This window comes from Phocoena phocoena, chromosome 14 (assembly GCF_963924675.1).
Source record: "Phocoena phocoena chromosome 14, mPhoPho1.1, whole genome shotgun sequence".
In the NCBI taxonomy this organism is placed as follows: Eukaryota; Metazoa; Chordata; class Mammalia; order Artiodactyla; family Phocoenidae; genus Phocoena; species Phocoena phocoena.
Genome location: NC_089232.1, coordinates 83,923,922 through 83,946,154, shown reverse-complemented (window position 1 = coordinate 83,946,154; position 22,233 = coordinate 83,923,922). Strand labels below are relative to the sequence as shown.

Sequence of the window (22,233 nt, the reverse complement as noted above, 5' to 3'; positions counted from 1 at the left end):
AATGATCTTCTCCAACCTCACTTCTCTTAGCATTTCCAAAATAAAACTAGCTTTGATTTTCATTTGCATCCAAACAATGAGAATTTAAAGGTTCAAGATGAAGGAATGCGCAACAGTATTTCTGGATAAAGGAGTTTCCGTACAGGTCTTCATGAGCAACTACGAAGGGTTTCCACCTAACTCCTTATGATGAAACAAACCCAAGGAGGACAAGATATGGCAGGAAGAATCATCTCTTACTAGTCAATCGTTCACTCATTTAACAAATCTACGTGTGCACCGACTACTACACACACGCTCCAGGGTCTAGAGATACCGCAGTAAATAAAACAGAGGAATTCTGCATTCATAGAGCTTACAGAACAGCTGCAGAAAATAAACAATAAAAAAAATACATAAAGTAACTTCAGAGATGCTACGTGCAAGGAGAAGGGGGCATTTTGTTATATTAATAAGTCAGAGGAGGCCTCTCTGATCAGGAGACGTGCAAGTCGTGTGAATGTCCCGGACAAGGGCTCCAGGCAGAGGGAACGATGAGGGCAAAAGCCCTGAGCCGGGGGCAGGGCCAGCAGCAGGGAGCCCGGTGTGGCTGGGCGGGCTGAGCCAGGCAGAGAGGCAGGGAAGGAGTCAGCGAGCCGAGGTGAGGGGCCTGCCTTGCAAGGCGCGGAGGGAACCTTGGATTTTATTCTGAATGTGTCGGCTTTTAAAATACCTATGTTTTGAAAGAATCCCTCTAGCCCCTAGGTGTGGACAGAGAAGGGTGGAGGGGGAAGACCAGTCAGGAGGCCGCTGACCTCCAGGGGGAGGTGACAGGGCTGGGGCCGCGGAGCAGCAGCGTCTGCCTGCATTCTGGCAGGACAGCCCCGGGGTCTGCTGATGGACCGGATGTGCGGCGTAAGGGAGAAAAGAATCAAGGATGTTGTGCAACTTTTTGTTTTTAATTAATTTTTGGCTGCATCGGGTCTTCGTTGCTGCGCGCGGGCTTTCTCTAGTTGCGGCGAGCGGGGGCTGCTCTTCGTCGCAGTGCACGGGCTTCTCATTTGGGTGGCTTCTCTTGTTGTGGAGCATGGGCTCTAGGTGTGCAGGCTTCAGTAGTTGTGGCACGTGGGCTCAGTAGTTGCAGCACACGGGCTTAGTTGCTCCGCAGCATGTGGGATCTTCCCGGACCAGGGCTCGAACCCACGTCCCCTGCATTGGCAGGCAGACTCCCAACCAGTGCACCACCAGGGAAGCTCTACTGAAACATTTTTAATTCAACTGCTCTCAGGTCAGTCCAAATGGCACACAGTATCTAAAGTGTACGAAGCATTCCAGGTCTCAATGCAGGTAACCGGGAGAAAACCAGTTAATAACATAGGAGATTATGCAGACCATGTATATTATCATGTAAATGCATCAGAAGTGTATTTTTTTTATTTTTTAAAACCAGCTCCATCTGTGAAGTCTGCCATCCACTGACAGCTATAAACTACCACAAATAAAAGCACAACTACACCCGGGGAGAGTAAGTAGGCTCTTGAACGTGTTACAGCCCTGTCTTCCTCTCTAATATGACAGGCGATCTCCTAAAAAAGCACAGTCTCTATGGCCAAGAGGAGTCGACGGAACCCCCTCACATATATTTTTATTAAATAAAACAAAGAGAAAACAGTGCTTCTGGCCCAACTGACACTCAGCTAGGTCACCCCTTAGCCAAAACTCCTTAAAAAGTTTTTCCTGAATTACTTTTCTACATTTAAAAGTTTTTGGAACATTAAGTAATTTTTCTTGAGGGCTCACAAGTGATTGGGAGCAAAACGTTTCGGCAGATTTTCTCTTGTAGTTCTTTCCATGTAACAGAGGGCCTTCTCACCACCTCGCACACCTGGACGAGTGCCCCGTCGTCACCAAGCTGCCAAAGAGCCCCTTGTACTCAGGCAAAAGAGCCCCGTTTTCAACACCACTTATTTCAAGACCAAAACAATGCCAGGTTGTCAAGGCACATCTCAATCTTACCATGTCCAAATATGTATCACAATTTTCAAGGACAGATGATTCTGAACCATGAAACTTGCTGACATACAAATGACAAGTCATGTTAGGAAAGAGGCAGATAACTATACTACGTGCTATGAAACGAGAACTAAGTATAACCGTAATACTCTATTTATGACATCAAGTGGAAGATTCGTTCTTCATTCCATAAATACTTATTTGATATCAACTGTGTGTCATCCCAGGTTAGGGCTTCTCAGCGTTACCGACATTTAGGGACAATATTTCTTTGTTGAAGGGGACCGTCCTTGGCACTGTAGGACGTTAGCCACATCCCTGGCCTTGACCCGGCAGATGTCAGTAGCACCACCCCTCTCCTTCAGTGACAACCAAAAATGTCCCTGGCATTGGCAAATGTCTCCTGGGGCCCACAAGCACCCCAGGGCAAACTGCTGTTGAGGAGATGGGAATGTAATGATAAGGAAGACGAAGGTCTGTCCTCCTGGAGCTGACAAGTGGGGGCCAGGGAGAGGGACAATCTCAATAAATATATTATAAAACATCAGACAGTGATACATATGATGAAGGAAAGTAAAGCAGGGCCAAGGGCTACAGGGTGCTGGAGGGGAGGGCTGTGCAGTGACGGGTGGGCTGAGCAGGGAGGAAAGGAGGCTATGGCTCCTGTGGGACCTGCCAGGCGGCCGTCAGACCTTTGTTAGTTTATTCTCGATGGCATGAGGAGCCACGGGAGGGTTTTCATCAGGAGAGGGTGATAATATAATCCAATACGTAGTAAAAGAATCTCTGGCTGCCGGGTGGGCAGGAGAGAAAACGGAGAGCAGCCAGAAAAGCTCGCACAGTGGACCAGGTAGAGAGCGAGGTTAGGCCGCGGTGATGTCAGTGGACCAGGTAGAGAGCGAGGCAGCTGGGAGGGAAGTAACAGTGGAAGAACAGATGGGGTTGGGGTGCGGGACAAGGGACACAGAAATCAGAAGTTCTGTTCCAAACAGGTTCCATCTGAGACACTGTTTACCCTCCACGCCTGGACGCTGCAATGGCAGGTGGACATACGAGGCCAGGGCCCAGGACAGAGGCTGGATGGGGATATGAACGTAGGAGACTTCAAATGCGTGGACGGCATTAAAGCCAATGGAAGGCAAGCAATCGCCCGGAGAAGATGGAAAAGTCCAAGGACGTGCCCAGCAGCACAGGAACACTTCGCACTGCGGCAGAGGGATTCAGCAGAGACCAAGAGAAGCAGCCGGTGAGGCACGAGGACGGTGAGATGCACGTGGTGGCCCGGATGGTAAGCGGCGAAGGTGTCTCACGGACTGAGCGAGCCAACGGGTCACGCGGTGCTGAGAGGTCGAGCGGCCTACAGACCGAGGCGGACCATTAAATCTGCCAAGGTGAAGAGCAACCTTGAAAGAATGGTGGCAGACAAGCATCGAGGACAGAAACCTGACTGCAGTGGGTTGGGGAGAGAAAAGGAGATGAGGAAGTAAGAATAGAGAAATCCTTCAAGGAGTCTCGCTCTAAAGGAGTGGAGAGTCATGAGGTGGAAGCTGGAAGGGGCTGTGAGGTCAAGGAGTCTTTTCCCTTTAAGTTGGTGGGAATGAGCCCACAGAGGGGGAAAAATTGATGAGCGACAGTGCACAAGATGGGATGACTGAAGCAGCAAAATCCTTGAGTTTTGTACTCAAGAAGCAACTGGACTCAGCGCTGACGTGAAAAGTTGGCCTTGGGCTGGACTGCGGACGGTGTATACGTGGCACTGGGAAGGAAAGGAGAGTATTCTGTTACAGACACAGGCAGGCTGGTAGGTTTGGCGGTCGCAGAATGAAGCAGAGTTGCCTTATTTTCTCCAAAAAGCAAACACCATCCCACGTGCGTGTCGGGGACGGGGTGCTGGGAGTGGGGGAGAAAGGAGGACGCTGTTCCCAATGCTGCAGCAGGTGGAAAGCGAGTGGCCGGCGGGGAGGAGGCAGGGGAACTGTGGTTAATACTGAGCTCCGTAGTTTTAAACCTGGGGTAACAAATCCGAAACACTCCAACCAGCAAGACGACGTTTCTCCACTCTGCCTTCTTCTGCTGTTCGGGCAGGCGGAGAGTTGAATGTAACCGGGTTTGGGGTCTTGCCAGGTGGCCGTGTGGGAGGGAAAGGGGGGACCAGGGCTGAGTGGCTCCTGACAAGCGGTTCCTGGGATGGACCAAGGACTCATACAGATCACAGAGCCCAGGTCAAACTAAGCTCTCAGCAGCTAAGTAAATTCAAGTGCATATTCGCTGATATATAAAGACTGGCTATAGTGAAGATCAAAATAGAATCATTTTAAAGATGGGGAAAATATAAGAAGATCCTCAAGACATACCACCTGGGATCAAAGGTGAGCACTTAGGGTAGGGCCTTCCTACTACACAAACCATTTCATTCTTCTGACAGCCAAGAGTATATTATTAGTTCCAGATTTGCAGGAAACAAGGTGCTTGTGGGAAGTTTTTCTTTAGGTAAATTGAGTATCTGACGTCTAATTATATTAGATTAAGACAGGCCCTGCCAAGAAATTAAGCTCTTCCTCAGATGAGTCCACAGAGGATGCACAGTAAACAAGTAGCAGGCTATCCCAAAATGAATTCCTCAAGTACCAATGAGAACATCTTGCTGGTCCTTCATTATCTCCAAACATGGCATCTCTGTGCTATATTAACACGTCTAATCCCAGCACCTGCCATCAGGTCATTGGTCTATAAATGGTAGCTGTGATTATGACTCATAATTACCACATGAAGACCAAACAATCTTCCTGTCTTCGGGGAACTCAGAGCCTCGCAGAAGAGACAGAAGATTTCGTAGATGCCTTGTGGTGCACAGAAGGTGCATGCTGTATGATGAAATCCTCAAGGTGCTATGGGAGTCTTAGAAGGGAGGCCCAGCCCAGCCAGATTTTGTGGCGGGAGGCGTGCAGACGGAGGATCGTTTGGTTTTCATGAACTAAGAGCTTCTAGGAGGACAAGTTAGCCTTGGCCATGAGTAAGGGTGCGTCCCCAGCAGGGACAGTGTGAACCTCGGCAGGAGACGATTTAAAGGCACATACCTTACCGCTAAGCCTCTCTGTGACGGAGTCAGTTCTTCATCCTTTCGAAACATCCCTGAGAAATAAAAATAGGCAATTTATCAATTATGATTTCTCCCGAGAAAAGAATGGTATTTCTTCCCATTCACACTTGCATTACTTTCCTCATTCGAAATTCAGGTTATAATCCCAATTTCGGTCTAACTATTTGGTACAACTAGTCCCTTTCTTTCTCATTACAACACAGGCTCAATCATGTGAAAGGACCATCATATAACCAAACACGTCCAGCTCTGGGCAAAATAAATAACCCATGTCAGGGAACTAATCTGACTCTTTTCTAAAGGAAAGTATGATTACATTTAAAAATTCCCCAATGCTAGCATATTTAATAGTAAATGCAATGACTTTTCAAAAGGAGGCATGAAAATGTCTCTATTATTGGACGATTCCAGTGACTAACTTCAATGGTATGGACAGTGTAAAGCAAGGAAGGATTTCCTCACTCCTACGTGACTCTAGTGAACGAAACTGAACTCAGTATACCATCTTCAACCACTTCTTTACCTTTCCTCCAAACAGGAGAATGTTACCTATGATTACACATCAACTTACTAAATCTTTTTTTTTTTTTTTCGGTACGCGGGCCTCTCACTGTTGTGGCCTCTCCCGTTGCGGAGCACAGGCTCCGGACGCGCAGGCTCAGCGGCCATGGCTCACGGGCCCAGCCGCTCCGCGGCACGTGGGATCTTCCCGGACCGGGGCACGAACCCGTGTCCCCTGCATCGGCAGGTGGACTCTCAACCACTGCGCCACCAGGGAAGTCCTCAACTTGCTAAGTCTTAAACCCAGTTTAAAGGCCAGAGGAGGTCGAAGAAGCAACAACACACTTCGAAAATTCTTGTGGGTCTTCCCGAGCAGGTGGTACAGGATGGGTGATGGATACTAGGAGGCTGCAAATCCATCCAGGCTACATATAAATGATTGTCCTATAGAGAATCCTCCTTCAGTCTCTGAAGAAACCAGAGTCTAACTCTTAGGACTCAGAGTCCTGACTGCCAGCATTTGCCATGGCAAGGTGTCCATTCACTGAGGATACAGAATATGAATATGTACGTATTTGTACTAAAAGGATACGTGTGTGTGTGTTCATGTGTATAAGGGAGTGGGGCAGGGGGAAAACATGCAGATTTTAATACAAATGTAACACAGAGATGAAGCAGGGATTAATAAAACTTGATTTAGACCAAATGTCTATTTCCTTCATATTTTAAAGTGCCACTGATGTGGGTCACGTGCTTGACTCACACTATTTTACTTTGTTTCTGTCACTGAACTGAATGCAAAATTAAGAATAAACAGTGAAAGAAAACAAGCACACGTTAGTAGCCTTAAGCAGAGTTCAATATTTTCCCTATCTTACCGCCATCCCTTTCTTTCCTCTAACAGAAAGTTATCATAATCTCTCAAACAAAGGATGCCTGGAATATAACCTTTTCAGTGACGAAAAATTAATTTCCAAATTCTTACCATCATGAATTTCGCAAGCCAAACTAGTGATCTTCTGGGTAATTATCATCATTGGGCTATGACAAAACAGAAAATAAATATTTTACAAGAAGAAATTTAAAATAATACTTATGATATATGAAAGAGTTTTTATTCTGCTTATGACTACAAAACACTGAAAGTTTTAAATAAAAACAAGACCCCAAGGAATTTCAAAGAGAACTCCAGGGCTGTTACGTTTGGGGAAGCGACCGAAGACAGGGTATCTGGGTTTTCTCCCTTGCTCTAAGAAAAGGCTCATCCTCTAAAGGAAACCCGTGTGAGCAGAGATGCAGCCCCACCTCCTCACTTCCTGCCTGTAACCTGAGGCCAGAGCTGAGGACCACACAGCCACCAGATGGGACCCCATCCCCCCACTCTCACTCAGTACTTTTGCCTCAGGGCTGAATTTAAAGAGGGAAAGTACCTGGCCTGGGAAAAGGAGACTAGGTAGAAAATTAAAGGAGTTTGGGTAAGAAATGTGGAGCAAAACAGAAAGAGGGAAATGGGCAAAAAGAGAAAGGACGACATCTATGTCGCTATTCCAGGAGCCAGGCAAGGCGGGGGAGCAGCTGTTAAAACGCCCTGGAGCAGTACCGAACGCACACAAACCAGGTTACACTCCACAGAAAGAGGACTTTAAATGTGTGTCACAAGTGAGAAAATGGCAACCGTCTTCCCATATTTCCTAATCTCTAATTGAATGGATAATTTGCGAAGAAAACCAAAATCCACATAAGAAAACCCACCAGGCTACATTTTCATCCTTTACGTTAGCTTACAGACATGAGTATTAAAGAACAATTAACCCTAAGTTACCTGTTTATAGTTTTGGAATCTCAATAAAACCAGGAGGAAATCATGGAAGGCCCATCGCAGCCGGGGAGCGGCACCACGAAGACCCTGAGCTTCCCCCCTACCCTCCCACCCCCACCCCTCCCCATGCCCACTGCTCAGAGCACAGACTGCCACCTTCACCAAAACAACCAGCATCTTGAAACACGTAAAGAAAGGTGATTTCTCACCGTGTCAGCAACGTCATCAAGGGTTTGTTGTAAATGGTCCGACCGCTGGCATGAGATGCACAGACCTGGGCCCCCCGAGAACTTACAGCCCACTGTCCTCACCTAACAGGCAAGATCTCACAAAAAACCTGTCAGATGACGATTGCTCTTAAACTCAAAGTACTAACGGAGAGGATTCCTCTTGAGTTCCCTTAAAGGTCAGTTCCTACATATACATCACTCACTCTCAGGAAATTATTCCTCGGCTAACCTAGCCCCCAGGCTGCTTGCTTTCAACACCCAGTTGCCATTTTTTTTTTAACTTTGCAAGATATTTTACATGCCTTTGAGGATTATAAAAATACCTTGTAACTCCCATTTCCCTGGGGGAAAAGAATCATTTTTCTCACCTGCCTCATTCTCTTCATAGTTTAGTTAAAAAATGGATGAGAAAATACTCTTCGGTTCTAAATTTTAATTCTCGCATCACCTTAAAACATCATAAAAACACCTGATAAAATAATTACTAAATTTATACTATCAACTCAGTGACGTACTAAATTGTTAGGTCCATATCCATCAGATGTTCCCCAAAGGCAAATACGTGCTTCTTGAGTGCGTGCCCTTACTGTGCCTACTGACAGCCCCAAGCAACTTCTACTCTATCAGGTGTGCGGGACGCAGGCTCTCATGCAAGTGAGCTGTGTCAGGGGACAGAGTGGTTCCAAGGAGCGTGCTCCCTAACAGAGGTGGGAAGAAGGCGGGGAGCAGACCCACGTGCTCCAGACTCTCCCCAGATGCTGCTTCCTCCTGGAGCTGCTTTGCAAGGAGATCCCCGTCCCCCGCTTCAGGTCTCAGGTTAACAGTCACTTCGTACAAAAGGCCCGTGCGCAGCTCTACCCCAGCAGCCACCTCTGCCCAAATGCAACACACGCCCTTCACTTCATCTCAGCGCCCTGTTTATTTCCTTCAAAGAATTCTTCACATTCATGGGTGTTTCATCTATCCAGCGATGGCGGTGTTTTAAGATCTCTCTTCCCTCTTTAGAAGGTCCCTGCTGTATGGAGCGAACAGTCTTTCTCACCACGGACCCTCCAGGGCTGAGCACAGTGCCTGGCATAGGACGTGTGCTGAGTAAATATTTCTAAAATACCACATAAACTGAATCTTCTGAGTGTCAAGATCCATCACTCCTTCCGTAGGTTGATTATATTCCTTCCCTCCTGTCCGCTCTCCTCTGTGCTTGAAAACAGGTACCAGACTGTTCTGTAATTATTGGGTTATTTTCCTGTCACCACAAAACCCATGGACTACTTAACAGCAGGAACCCTGCCCTGTTCACCTCTGTACCCTCGGCACCTGCTATATACTCGGGCTCAAAGTTCTGACCGGCTTGTAAAAATGTCTCTCATCGCTTCTCTGTTTCCTTAACCGACGACTGTTACCCCTGAACATTTCCTTTGGTTTTAAAGCGGTGGCCATTCCACAGCCTCTGGTCCAACCTGCCCCAGGCAGGGGTCAGGGGGTGGCTAATGTGACAGGAAAATGACAGAAGACAAAATCATTACAGAGTGACTATGAAGGAGCGCTTTATGAATGAAAGCAAAAAAGTACTAGGGGGAAGCTCAGCACGGGAGGAATAGACTAATGAGAGCTCAGAAGAGTAAACCAGAGGGGAAGGCAGACCGATGAGTCCCACACAGGCAGGAGCCTGGCCGGGAGACAGAGCAGAGTGACGGAGGTAGGGGTGGCGTGCGTGCACAGAGGACGCTTCTAAGTGGAAACACTCCCAGGGTTGACAAAGAGATGAGCTGCAGTGGTTTTCTGAGCAGTGCACTTTGTTCACAAATACCTGAATGGCGACAGTTAGAGTGACTCACGCAATTTTCACTTACACCTTTATTGACATTTTAACTACCTGTTTGCCTCCAATATCTAATCGCTTCCCAGGTCCTTGGACATCTGAGATAACACGACGTGAACCAGACTCTCCTGCTTCCCTGGGGTGGAGGCTGCGAGGTGGAGTGGGGAGGGCAGGCAGTCGACTTCCGGGCCTCCATGGAGTGAGGTCCAGGCCTGGATGGAGCCACCTGCACGTTCTGTACCACGACATCACTAGATTTAGGTGGAACTACACATACTTTGTCCCCCGGCACTCTGCTAGGAACATGGAAAAATGTGCCATCTAGCTATTCAAAATAAATATCTCAACTGATGAAAGAGCTTCAGGTAATATAAAATAAGATGTAAAGAACTAAAAAACTCTAGACTTCTTATAATTTTTTTGAAAGGGTACAAATTAACTTTGCTTTTTAACTAAAACATTTACATGCTTTTTTTTTTCTCTACAAAGAAGGAGAATAATGGGATTTACTTCTATCACACAGTGAAACTCAAACTGTAGTTAAACATTATCAGAGAATGAATACGAAAAAAGAACAATCACTTTCTGGATTGTTCCATTATCTCTAGAAGACTGCTGAACTCTTACAATGCTGCTACAAAGCAACTACGAGCACCTACTAGGTAAAGGTCAGTTTGTCACCAGGGTACAAGCGACCTAACAACAGAACCAAACTTACTTCTCCACTCTCAGGCATGTCTGATACACAGGTGTTCTCTCCTCCAAAACAGCAAAACCCACTGAAACCGACAAACCCCACGGACCTAACACCAAAGGAATGTGCAGTGAGAGTGGATGGAAAAGGCTTCTGAGCCATCCATCCATCCCTTTTACTCCGTCATTCTGAAAACAAGTATCTAATGAGCACCTACAAAGCACCAGGTGCTGGAGACACAGCCGTGAATGAGACAGGGTTCTCGTTCTTATACTGGGGAGGGATGGATAACAGATGAACTTACAGGTCAATGTATCGTATGCCAGCTGTTGTTCTTCTGCTCATCGGGGTGGGGGAGAGGGAGTGCCGGGATGCAGGTGAGGACTGGCCTCACCCGGGGGTGATGTTTCACAGAGAACTTGAGTCAGGGAGCAAGCCCTGGTGAGGCAAGTTCACCAGCCCCCAGGTGGGTGTGACTGGCCTGCTGGAAGGCTGGTAAGGACACTGATGTGACTGGAGGAGGCAAGTAAGGACAGGAACAGACGGTGAAGACAGACAGGGGGCAGGGGGCAGATCTAGGAGGCTTCTGCAGGGCGCTGTGAGGACACAGGCCGTGACCCAAGACACACTGGGAACTGTGGAGGGTGACAGGAGAGAACTAACTTGGTTCTAAATAGGTATATTCCAGCTCTGGGTGAAAAGGACTTTGGGGTGCTGGGATGGGGCTAAGAGACAGGCGAGAACGGCAGCCCAGACCAGGGTGACGGCACAGGCCTTGTGAAATGGATTCCAGCCACCTTCTGACGGTAAAGACAGTGAGATTTGATGAAGATTTGACGATGGATCAGATACAGGGTTTGAGACCTGAAGCCACCAAGGTTTTTGACCACAGCAAGAAACAGAAGGATGGGGCTGGCTGAGAAGGAGTGCAGGAGGAACAGGGAAGGGAAATTGGGAATTCTGTGTTAGGCAAGTTCAGTGTGAGATGCTCATTGGACAACCGGGCGGAGACGTGGGGAACAGACAGGTGGACCCACGAGTCAGAAAACAGCTCACGTCCCGACTCCAGTACTTATCAATTGTGGAGACGGGGGAGCTATTTAACTGCCCCACCCTCAAAATTATTATCTATGAAATGGGGATAATAAAGCCACTGCGTGGATTAAATTAAACGGCAATAGGACAAATACCATGAACAGTATCTGAGGCACAGCAGATGTCTGATAAAAGCTTCGTTCAATAAATATCGGAACTGCTACTCCGCAGAGGGCATTGGAGGGCTGCAATACTTAACTGTAAAGTGCTGTCTCCGAAGGAGCTTTCTCACTAAATTAGGAGCTAAGCCGGTACACGAAGAGCTGCATAAAAAAGTGTTCAGTGCTAAATGAGATATTTGAAGAAACGTGCAGAGAAATGAGAGATAACTTCAGACTAAGCAAACTGAGGGGGAAACACCTCGAACAGGAGTCACTTCATCTGGGCCTTTAAGAGCAGGGAGGTCTGGATATGCAGGTAGGGTTGGGAAGGGCGCTCCTGGCAGAAAGAATCTGATGCGCAGTGAAGTGTGCGGACGTGAAAGTGGCTGCAGCATCAGACGAGACAGGTCGAGAGGTGAGGCTGGGCACACACAGTGGGGGCTTTGAAGGCCAGTGATCAACTCTTTAGAGTCTTAAGAGAACACTGCAGATTTCTGATAAATACCGTGATACCACACTGCTTTGTGAACAAACATAAAATTGGGGGAAAGGCTCAGGTAGGGCAGGGAACAGACATACCAAACCATATAACAGACCCGTGCCTGTTTACTCCTGGTACCTTGAACTACATCAGTGGCAGCTGGGCGGAATGCTTCCCCTAACCAAATGTAGGTCAAGGTGTCGGGAGACGCTCCCACAGGACGAAACAGGATAAATGGCACACTGCGGTTTATGGGCTGAATAATTTACATCAACCCTATTTACAGCACAGGTACTGGGCCCAGCAGAGCGGAGGATGGTGAAGAGCGGCAGGACTCTTCCAGGACTCAGCTCAGTGAGTACAGAGGGACGAAATGGAGCTTTTAGACCAAATGGTCTCTCCCTTCTTCTGTTTGACACGACTGTCACCCGCAAAAGTACTTAGCATCCAGCGAAACGTATAGAGCACGCTCAATAAATCTTAGCTGAATGAACACACATGGGCAGCTGGTAATAAGACACTTCCTGAGCGTCTGATACTATCTGGTTAGCTCTAAAATATATGCTTGATTTCAATGGAAAATGCGTCACGTATATCTTTTTTTTGGTGGATGCTTAGCCAGGCCTTCAGCTCCACAAAATCGACATATTCCAATCAGAACTCATTATCTTCCTGCCCCCAAAATCTCTTTTTCTGCTTCCATCTACAAGGATGCGAGTATTTACGTTTCTTTTTCTGTCTCAATACCATTTACTGAATATCGAGAGGGGATTTCCTCACTGACCTATAATCCCAGCATTTTCATTCTGTACATTTATTTCCCAGATCCACGGGTCTGTTTCTCTATGCTGACTTCTTGGATTTGGCTATTCCTATGTCAGTCCTACAATATTTAAATGATAGCTGCTTTACAAGCGGAGTATGTTTTTTTTTTTTTTTTTTGGCGGTACTTGGGCCTCTCGCTGTTGTGGCCTCTCCCGTTGCGGAGCACAGGCTCCAGACGCGCAGGCTCAGCAGCCATGGCTCACGGGCCCAGTCACTCCGCGGCATGTGGGATCTTCCCGGACCGGGGCACGAACCCGTGTCCCCCACATCGGCAGGCGGACCCTCAACCACTGCGCCACCAGGGAAGCCCGCGGAGTATGTTTTTATATTGAATTTGCTACTCTCAAACACTTCTAGAGAAACTTTTCAACGTGTCTAATTTCCCTCAAAACCTCAACTTAAACTGCATAACATTTACAGATTAACTAGAGAAAAAGGACCATCTTTACAATACTGACTGTTACTCTGAATAAACAAGATGTTTCTCCAGTCAGTCTTCTTTTATATCCTATAGTAAAGTTTCATAGTTTTCTATACAGAGGTCCCGGCATTTCTTTTTACATGTATTCTTAAATATTTCATAGCTTTTACTGCTTTTGAAACTAGGATCCTTTTTCCATTATATTTTCTAACCGGTTATTGCTGATATAAAGGAAAGCTATTTCACTGTTTTATACTTCTCTTGTATCTATTTTCTGAGGCCAACGTGAAAGCTAACAACCTAGCTTTTCAACCTTTCTGCAAAAAGAAGCTTCTTTTAAGAGGTGAGCCCCTTTTATCTAATCAATATTTTAAATGTATATTCAACCTATCTCTCTCTCTCTCATTGCACACACACACACACACACACACACACACACACACAAAATCAGTGTTCCACACCTCTGCAAGTAACACTGCCCTGTACAAAACAGTTCGCATGCTATTCCTCAGCAAGAGCTTGGCTTCCCTTTTCCAACTTCAGGGCAACGGGACAGCTTAGCACAAAGAATGGTTCCCTTTATTCAGTTCTACCTTCTTCAGACAGCCAGCATTTTGGATGGCTACCATATCTATCCTAATTAGGGTCAAGTCAGGATCTTTTCTGCTCATGTGTTGTAACACACTCAAGGCTTCTAAATGCTTCTTTTCTCTTCTGTGCCCATTAAAATAAGAGTCCTTTATCTTAGTTCAGCCTCGATGGTCTCCTTGAGCTGATGTGTCTCTGTCTAATCTTTATCAGTTCACTGATAATGGCCAGATGTTTTCTCCTAATGGATAAAAATCACACATTAAACTGGGAGTTTTATATCAGGTTGTCCACCTTTAAAACGCTATGTTATTTCTCTTTGACATACTTCAATATTTTAAATTATACTTAAACATTTAAATGAACACTTTAATTTCATTAAAATACTTAAAGCCATGTCACACGCATTTTGTTCTTAATGTAAACTATCCTCTAAATTGTGGGGTCATGGAACTAGCCTTTTCCAACAGAATGGGAGAAAGCATGGCATGCTCTCTCTTTGCTCAATTCACTGCTGGACACGCCCCCTCCATCTACATAATCAAGAGGATTCCAGAGACCCTGAAGGAGGCAGGGCCACAAGAAAGCAGGAGCCTGGTTCCCTGAATGACTGTGCAGAGCAGAGGCCCCCTCCTCACTGGACTGGACTGTGAATGGGAAATAAACCTTCATTATGTAAAGCCACTGAAATGATGTCGCTGTTCTGACAGTGTTAGCCTACCCCTAGCTAGAGAGTGACATGAGTTCGGAACAGCAGATAAAGTAAATAAAAAAGGTAATGACTAAGATTGAAACAAAGGAGGGGTTACAAGGATCCAGCAAATACTGGGTCTCACGAATTTGTACTTGTACCAATCCATACTAATAAACTCAAGTCAGCTACGTTAAACTACTTATTAAATCTGGCGGTTTAAAAATATAAGCAGCTAGTTCCTACTTTCGTTATACTAGGATGACAACACGTGACCTGGGTTACCTCTCCAGGTTCACCAAGATTTTCATGGTGGCCCAGTGCATTTATTGACTCTGCTCAGTAGCTCTTTTCTTCAAGAATTCCTATTATTTATAAGCTAGATGGCCAGCATCTATTCACTTCTTCTGGATGCCAGGTGTATTTCTCAATTCTATTCAATATATTGCTAATTTGACTAGTGTTTTAGTCTATTTAATCAATTTTGTTTTGTCTTGGTTTTGTTTGTTCTTTTGGATGCAGTCTCCTTTCATCCAAGCCTGTTTTCAAAATCTGTTTAATAAAAGTAAAATCCACTTTGATCTCATTAAGGAGAGAAAGATACTTCATCTTCTGAAATTCTCTTGTTTTATAACAGTGATTTTTCTCTAAGCTCATAAAACTTTGGGCCTTTTCTATTGTTGAACAGTTTTTTTTCATAGATGTCATGATTTGTTTTATTTTTTCCACTTACTTATCCTCAAGTTGGATTTGCTGGTCATTTTTTATCCTGTCCAGATGACTCAAGACTGACTTAAAAGCAGGTCTTCTGTATCTTGTTCAACAGAGAAATCTGTCAGGTTTGACATAAAGACTATAGAGTTTTATCTTCGACTTCCCCACCTGGTACCTAGGTGTTAGCAGGTGTCCCTTTATAAAGATGGTGAGCAAGTTCATTCGTAAGGACTTGGACTGCATTTATCTCATAATAGACACTCCATCAGTTTTGTTACAGGGAAAAGACCTCTCCAGTACCAAGGAGGGACTCAATCTCCTTTGAAGGAATAAAAGCCAGAAGTTATTTCTACCACTCAGTAGAATACTGAATATAAGAATGTAAAACATTCCATAGGAGCGAAATGCATAGAAGTAAAATACATGCTCAAGTGCCCTCTCTTGGAAATTCAGATTGACAAAGCTCGTCAGAGGACCTCCGGTCCAAAGAAAGTCCCACAGCGTGCTCAGAAGCAAGAACAGGCAATCAGATGTGAAATGACTGTATGAAAGGGACTCCAGAGAAAGGAAGAAGGAAGGAAAGGACGGAGGGAAAGGGGGGAGTGAAGGAGGGAAGGTAGCAAGGATGCAGGCTCAAAGGGGCTGATTTTCATTAGTTATAAGTGATTGCAGAAATTTCTAACAGAATTAGAAAATGCTTTCAATATCAGAATGCTGTACCACAAATTTAATTGCTGTATATTTAGCAATTTTGTATAAGTCAATTTTAAAAACCAGGTTATTTTTGTGACTTATGTAGCACTACAAAAGACCACTTTCCAAGAAGAAAAATGCTAAATTCGTAAAAGGATTTTCAACTAGCAGAGTTTTTCATTTGAACTACTAAATGCAACTATATTTTGTCCTTTAACCAACATGTTAGAATAGACAAACAGGCTTACCCTGAAAAATCCGCAGAATATTGTCCATAATCAAAGATATAGACTCTAGTAATTTGGCATACTGTGAGGTAACCCAAAGCAAACACAAAACAATATCTGGAAAACAAAAATAAGCTAGATTAGTGAAATAAAAAGATTCATTTTGTTAAAGAATACATTTTAAACTAATTTATTAACTATATGATATGGTTCAAAGAATTAAACATTACTAGATCTACTCCACAAATAGCCTTCTTCAATAAGTTTTAAAAATCTTTACTAGTGTCTGCTTCAGTTTACTTGAACTTTGTACCATCTTCAATGGTAAGTGCATTTAGTTCCTACCTTTATACATTTTTTCCTTCTCAAAAAACTCCGTACACCAAATTATGTATCTGAAAGTCATGCTCACAGCATGAAACTGAACATGTTGAGTATTGGTATCTGTTCTATTTATTCCTCCTTCTTCTAGAAAACAAAATCTAGTATGAAAATATTTGGCTGAAATATACATCAAACAAATTCTTAATAGGATTTTTAAAACTTGTCCTCAATTGTCTAAAATCATAAACAGTGTGGGTCAGGTGGTATTTACTCACATTTTAAAACATGAACGTTTAGTAATTTTCAGTCTTAAGATGTATGGGAGAGAGTTACAATAATGAAACACACAGTATGGGAAAAAGAATTTACATATCAATAGAACAGAAATCCACAGGCTCTAGGATACATAACATTAACATTGCATAAAATGAAGGCTGCAATGCAAATTAGCAGGAATGGATTGATTATCACCTAATTAGTTAACCATGTGGCTGGGGGAAGGGAGTTGTATCTTCATCTAAACAATTCTAGATGGATTAAAGAATTATGAATACAACATAAAACCAAATCACAAAGGGGCTGTGGATAAATACTCAAACATTCTCAAATTGGCGAAGGACTTTCTAAACATACGTAACGAAGAAATCAACGGAAAAAGACCAACGTATTTGGCTAAGTTGAAACCTTAAACTTCTCAGGTTGGCAATTCAGGAGCTTTTATGAAAAGATCCTTTCAAACTTTATACCAGGAGGTAATTCCGATCTACTTGGATTATTCCTGAGCAAAGAAAAAGGGGGGAAAGCTTCCTAATTCAAATGATTTACGGAGTTACTATATTCCTGATAGCTATATCTGATAAAATGGCACATGTGCATACCCACACACAAAGCGCTGAGAAATCAAACCTAACATAACTTCTGAATATCATGTAGCAGATCGCATTTTCCAAAGAGGGCCCCATGTCACATGCTCTTCTACAACCTGCCCCTCTGGCCCCCATCAGGAGGCGGAGTCTCTGTCTCTACCCGTTTTGAATCTCCGGTGGCCCTCTAACTGCACTGACCACTAGACTATGGCAGAAGGAACACTTTGCTAGTTCAGGCGCAGCCCATAATTAGCCTGGCAGTTTCTCCTTCCTGCCTTTTGGAAGTTGTTCGTCAGGAAAAAAGCATGACTGTCCCAAGACCAACACATGTACAGGCTCTGGAGGAAGGGAGTGTCAAAGAGAGTGAGGTGCCAGAAAGCACTAAGTCTTTAGACATGTTATGTGAAGAAGCTGACGTCAGGTGAAAAAGAGGGCTCGATTCGGTTGGACCTTTCCCGAATTCCTGACCCACAGAACAATGAGCACTTTATTTTAAGCCACTGCATTTTGATGTAGTGACGTAATCAGAACAGAAATTGGTAAGTGAAAACAGGGCTGTAGGACAGGGAGCAGGTGGCAGAAGGAAAGGTCTCGAGGAGATTGCTACCGAAGACCTAAAGAGCAGGAGGGAAATTCTAACTGGAAACAGAGAAAAGGCACCCCAGGTTATACAGTGACTGGGGAACATTGCTGACTGCTGTAACGTGGAAGATAAGAAAAATACCCAATAAAAGTACTGAAAGATTTCTCTTAGATGCATACAACAAGGTACAGGTAGAGAGAGATGAACTAAAAAAGAAAATGTGCAGGGTTTGAGCAGAATTTAGGAAAAATAGAAAGGGCCCAGGATCGTCTTTCTTGTCAGCAAAATATTCTTAAAGTAATCAGAGTAAAGATGAAGTCAAGGGTCTCTTGATGACACCTCAGAAAGATTTAAGGACTCAACTTTATAGAACCTCTTAGATTTAAAAAAAGAGTTTCTAAGAATCTTAAGGGTATATACCTCTTAGACTCTCTATGAGGCAAGAACATTTTTAGGAACCTTAAGGATGTGGTCCCACAGCACTTTCAGACCAAATTAAAAAGGAGACTATCAAAAAGAGATCTGCGGGTGCAGCTTTTGTCTAATGCAGGGGGTTTATAATTAGATACACGGGAAGCCCACATCATTTTTAAGGGAGTTACATGAGATTGGACTGAAAGGGAGAGACAGCTCAAAATGAAAACAGATCTTTGGGTGCCCAACTATCTACTGTTGGGTAGTAGGCTAAGAAAACTATTCAACTGCAAAATCCGGCTATTTCTTATGAAAAAGGAAGGAGAGCTCAGGGTGTGGAGTCAAGAGTCTAGAGGGTGAATCCAAGAGCCACAAAGAACCACTTGCAGGGACTAGGTCTGGGCCCTAATCAAGGAAGTGATAACAGGTGTCTGTCTGGAGTTCACAATTGTTACGGACCGGGGATTGCTAAGTGACCTGCCTTCCCCTCCTATTTGAACAAAAAGGTCTACAACAGCTATCCTATCACTGCTCACCACTGTATACTGGGTCCACCAGGGGCCTCTTTAGTTTAGTTTACTGGTCCTCACATGGAGAAGAACCACAGCCAAGAAGCCTCATCCATACTAGACCTGACTGAAATGATGAGACAGAGATCTCCAGCTTGATGCCATAATGAGAGGAGACTCTGGGGGATCCTGGGAGCCAAGTAAGTGCATTTTTCATGTGAGATGACTGTGAACATTGGGAGCCAGAGGACAGAAGGGCTCCTAAGATTGCTGCCCCCAGTAACGACCCTCCCTGTTGCACATGTAGCTCTGCACCTCAAGAGTTGGAATATAATTCTCCTCACCTCGAATCTGGTTGAAATAACTTGGTTTACCAACAGAATACAATGGAAATGACTTCCTGCAACGTCAAGGCTAGGTCATAGGAAGTCTTGCTGCTTCCTCCTAGCTTTCTTGGAATGCTTGTCCTTGGCACACTGTCTCTGAGCCCAGCCATTACCTACGAGCAGCTCAGGTCCACATGGAGAGGTAACATGCAGGTGCTCCAGTCAATCATCCCAGCTGATCTCCCAGCCAGCAGCCAGCATCAACTGCCAGCCTTAGCAGGAAACCTTCTTGATGTCAAGCAGTCATGCTTTCAAATAACTGCAGTTCCAGCCAACATTTAATAACAACCACATGAGACCCTAAGCAAAAATTGTTCAGCTGGGTCTACTCAAAACAGAATACCATGAAAAATAATAATAGATCACTGCTAAGACACTAAACTTGGGGTGATTTGTCCTGCTACACTAGATAACTGAAATAATTCCTTAAAAAGAGTTTAGCACGGGCTTCCCTGGTGGCGCAGCGGTTGAGAGTCCGCCTGCCGATGCAGGCGACACGGGTTCGTTCCCCAGTCCGGGAAGATCCCACATGCCGCGGAGCGGCTGGGCCCGTGAGCCATGGCCGCTGAGCCTGCGCGTCCGGAGCCTGTGCTCCGCAACGGGAGAGGCCACAACAGTGAGAGGCCCGCGTACCACCAAAAAAAAAAAAAAAGAGTTTAGCACACGAAAACTAATTGTAATTTAAAATAAGATACCTCAATCAGGCAGGGCTTATTGGATAAATGCAAGAATGATTCAGTAAAGGAAGACTAGTAATATGTATCATCATAGTGGTGAGTGAAAGGGGAAAAACAGTTATAACAGATACATAGAAAGGCAGTTAATAAAATTCTATTATGTTTCCACAAAACAAACAGAACTCAGTAAACTAAGGGAAGAGGATGCTTTCTTAACATTAAAAAGATCTCTCAAAATATTCAGTACTTTGTTGGCCCTGAAACACTAGGAATTCATGGGGGAAAGCATATGAAAGTTTTTGAAGTGGGAAAGAAGAGGTATATGTGTTAGTGTAAAATAACTTACTTTTAGACTTATTTTGAAAATTCAAATAACATTAGAGTCCACTCCCCTCAGATCTCTAAATTTGGCATCATCCCAACAATACTTTTTTTTTTTTTTTTTTTTTTTGCGGTACGCGGGCCTCTCACTGTTGTGGCCTCTCCCGTTACGGAGCACAGGCTCCGGACGCGCAGGCTCAGCGGCCATGGCTCACGGGCCCAGCCGCTCCGCGGCATGTGGGATCTTCCCAGACCGGGGCACGAACCCGTGTCCCCTGCATCGGCAGGCGGACCCTCAACCTCTGCGCCACCAGGGAAGCCCCCAACAATACTTTTAGTGGAACCTGATTAGTTGACTTGCAAGGTCTTCTGGAAAACTAAACAAACATATGATGAGGAGGACCTGCCCTCTCCTACCAGATAAAAGAATACGTCACGGTGATTCATAATGCAGTATTGATGCAGAAACAGGCCAAAAGGTTAACCTTACAGAGAAGAAGGTTCAAAAAAGAGACTCACTGTACAACTGAAAGCTTTGGTAGTTATAACGCTGGCATATGAAATGAGTGGGAAAAAGATGAATGAGGCAAACGAAGTGTAAAATGTTAGCTCTCCTTTCAGAAATGAAAATAGTTTTCGAGTTCACGCTACACACACATACAAAAATCCAGTCAGACTGTGAAAAAAAATAAGACAGTAAAAAGTCTAGAATAAAACACAAAAGAATATCCTCAAATTTCTGGAACTGAGGAAACCTTCATAAGCATGACAAAAATCATAAATGCCACAAAGACAAAAGGTGACAATATTTATTATATAGAGATTATTGGAAATTTCTGTATGAGAGATGACAGAAAATTAAATAAGTAACAGAAATTATCTACTACATGTAGGTTAATATCCCTAATGATGAAATTCTACAAGTCGACAAAGAAAGAAATTAAGAATTCAAGTGAAAAAATGGATGAGAATGTGAATGGTCAAATTATAGAATAAAAAAATTATAACGGCCAGTCCATTTAGGAAAATAAATTAGATTCATGATAAAGAATGACCAGAAAATAATAATAATCATCCAGAAATGCATATTAGAATTATAATACTTATCCAATATAAAAAGTTTAAAAGTAGATAATACTTTAAGACTGGCAAAAGTTTAAAAGTAGGGACTTCCCTGGCAGTCCAGTGGTTAAGCCGCCGTGCTTCCACTGCAGGGAGCACAGGTTTGATCCCTGGCTATGGAACTAAGATCCCACATGCCATGCACAGAGCAGCCAAAAAAAAAAGACTAGTAAGACTGGCAAAAGTTTAAAAGTAGATAATATCCAGGAGGGAAAAACAGGCATTCGCAAACATAGCTGGTAGGGATGAAATTTTAAACATCTTTTTTCGGTAGGTGATTTTGCAGCATACCTCAGAATTTGTACATACTCTTTGAACCGCCAATTTCACTGCAAGAAGTCTATCCTAAAAAATAAAAATACTTATATATATGCACAAGGATACATACAAAGATATTCACTAAAGCACTGTATTTAATGATAAAAATGGGAAACCAGCTAAATGTCTCCAATGATATTAGCTATAATAAATGTAAATAATAAAATAAATAGAAAGCCACACTATAGCATTCAGTAACAGTGAATAAAGAGATATCTATATGTACACACAATGAAAGCCAGAGTCAAGTGGAGAAAGTAAGCTAAAGAACACTGTGCTTAAAATGCAATCCCATTTTAGGTTCTCTATATACGTACACATATGTATGTATATATATAAACATATACGGATATATCATGGAAAAAGTTCTAGAACAGAACTGTAGCAGACACTCTAGGCTGACTCACTCCATGTGCATTTCCATCTCTGTTCACCCTTGCTTTCCTTGCCTATAGAGGCCAAAGGCTAAATATTCCATTTCCCAGCCTCTCTTGCCATTAGAGGTGGCAAGAGACACAGCTCTGCCTATGAGGTGTACGCAGGCGTCTGCTGAGGCTCCTGGGAATGTACGCGTCTGTGTGGCCCATGGTGGTGGCCGTCTGCAGGAGTGTTCCAGATCCGGCTCATACCAGCTTATGAAAGCTGTTAATTTTTCAAGAGTTTTTGTAAAGTGGTTGTTAAACTCAGCCATTACTAAAAACTAAATGATATAAACATAA

General features: G+C 44.1%; 1 protein-coding gene across 1 annotated transcript in view; it reads right to left on the bottom strand.

Moving 5' to 3' along the window:
• The window catches only part of MBOAT2 (membrane bound O-acyltransferase domain containing 2), a 111,876-nt gene that overhangs the window by 14,617 nt on the left and 75,026 nt on the right, over positions 1 to 22,233 (bottom strand). The window contains exons 4-6 of the mRNA XM_065891247.1: positions 16,016 to 16,111; positions 6,579 to 6,634; positions 5,070 to 5,124 (exon numbers count right to left, since the gene is read on the bottom strand). Of these exons, the coding sequence (XP_065747319.1) occupies positions 5,070 to 5,124; positions 6,579 to 6,634; positions 16,016 to 16,111 (207 nt within the window). The remainder of the gene's footprint in view (positions 1 to 5,069; positions 5,125 to 6,578; positions 6,635 to 16,015; positions 16,112 to 22,233) is intronic.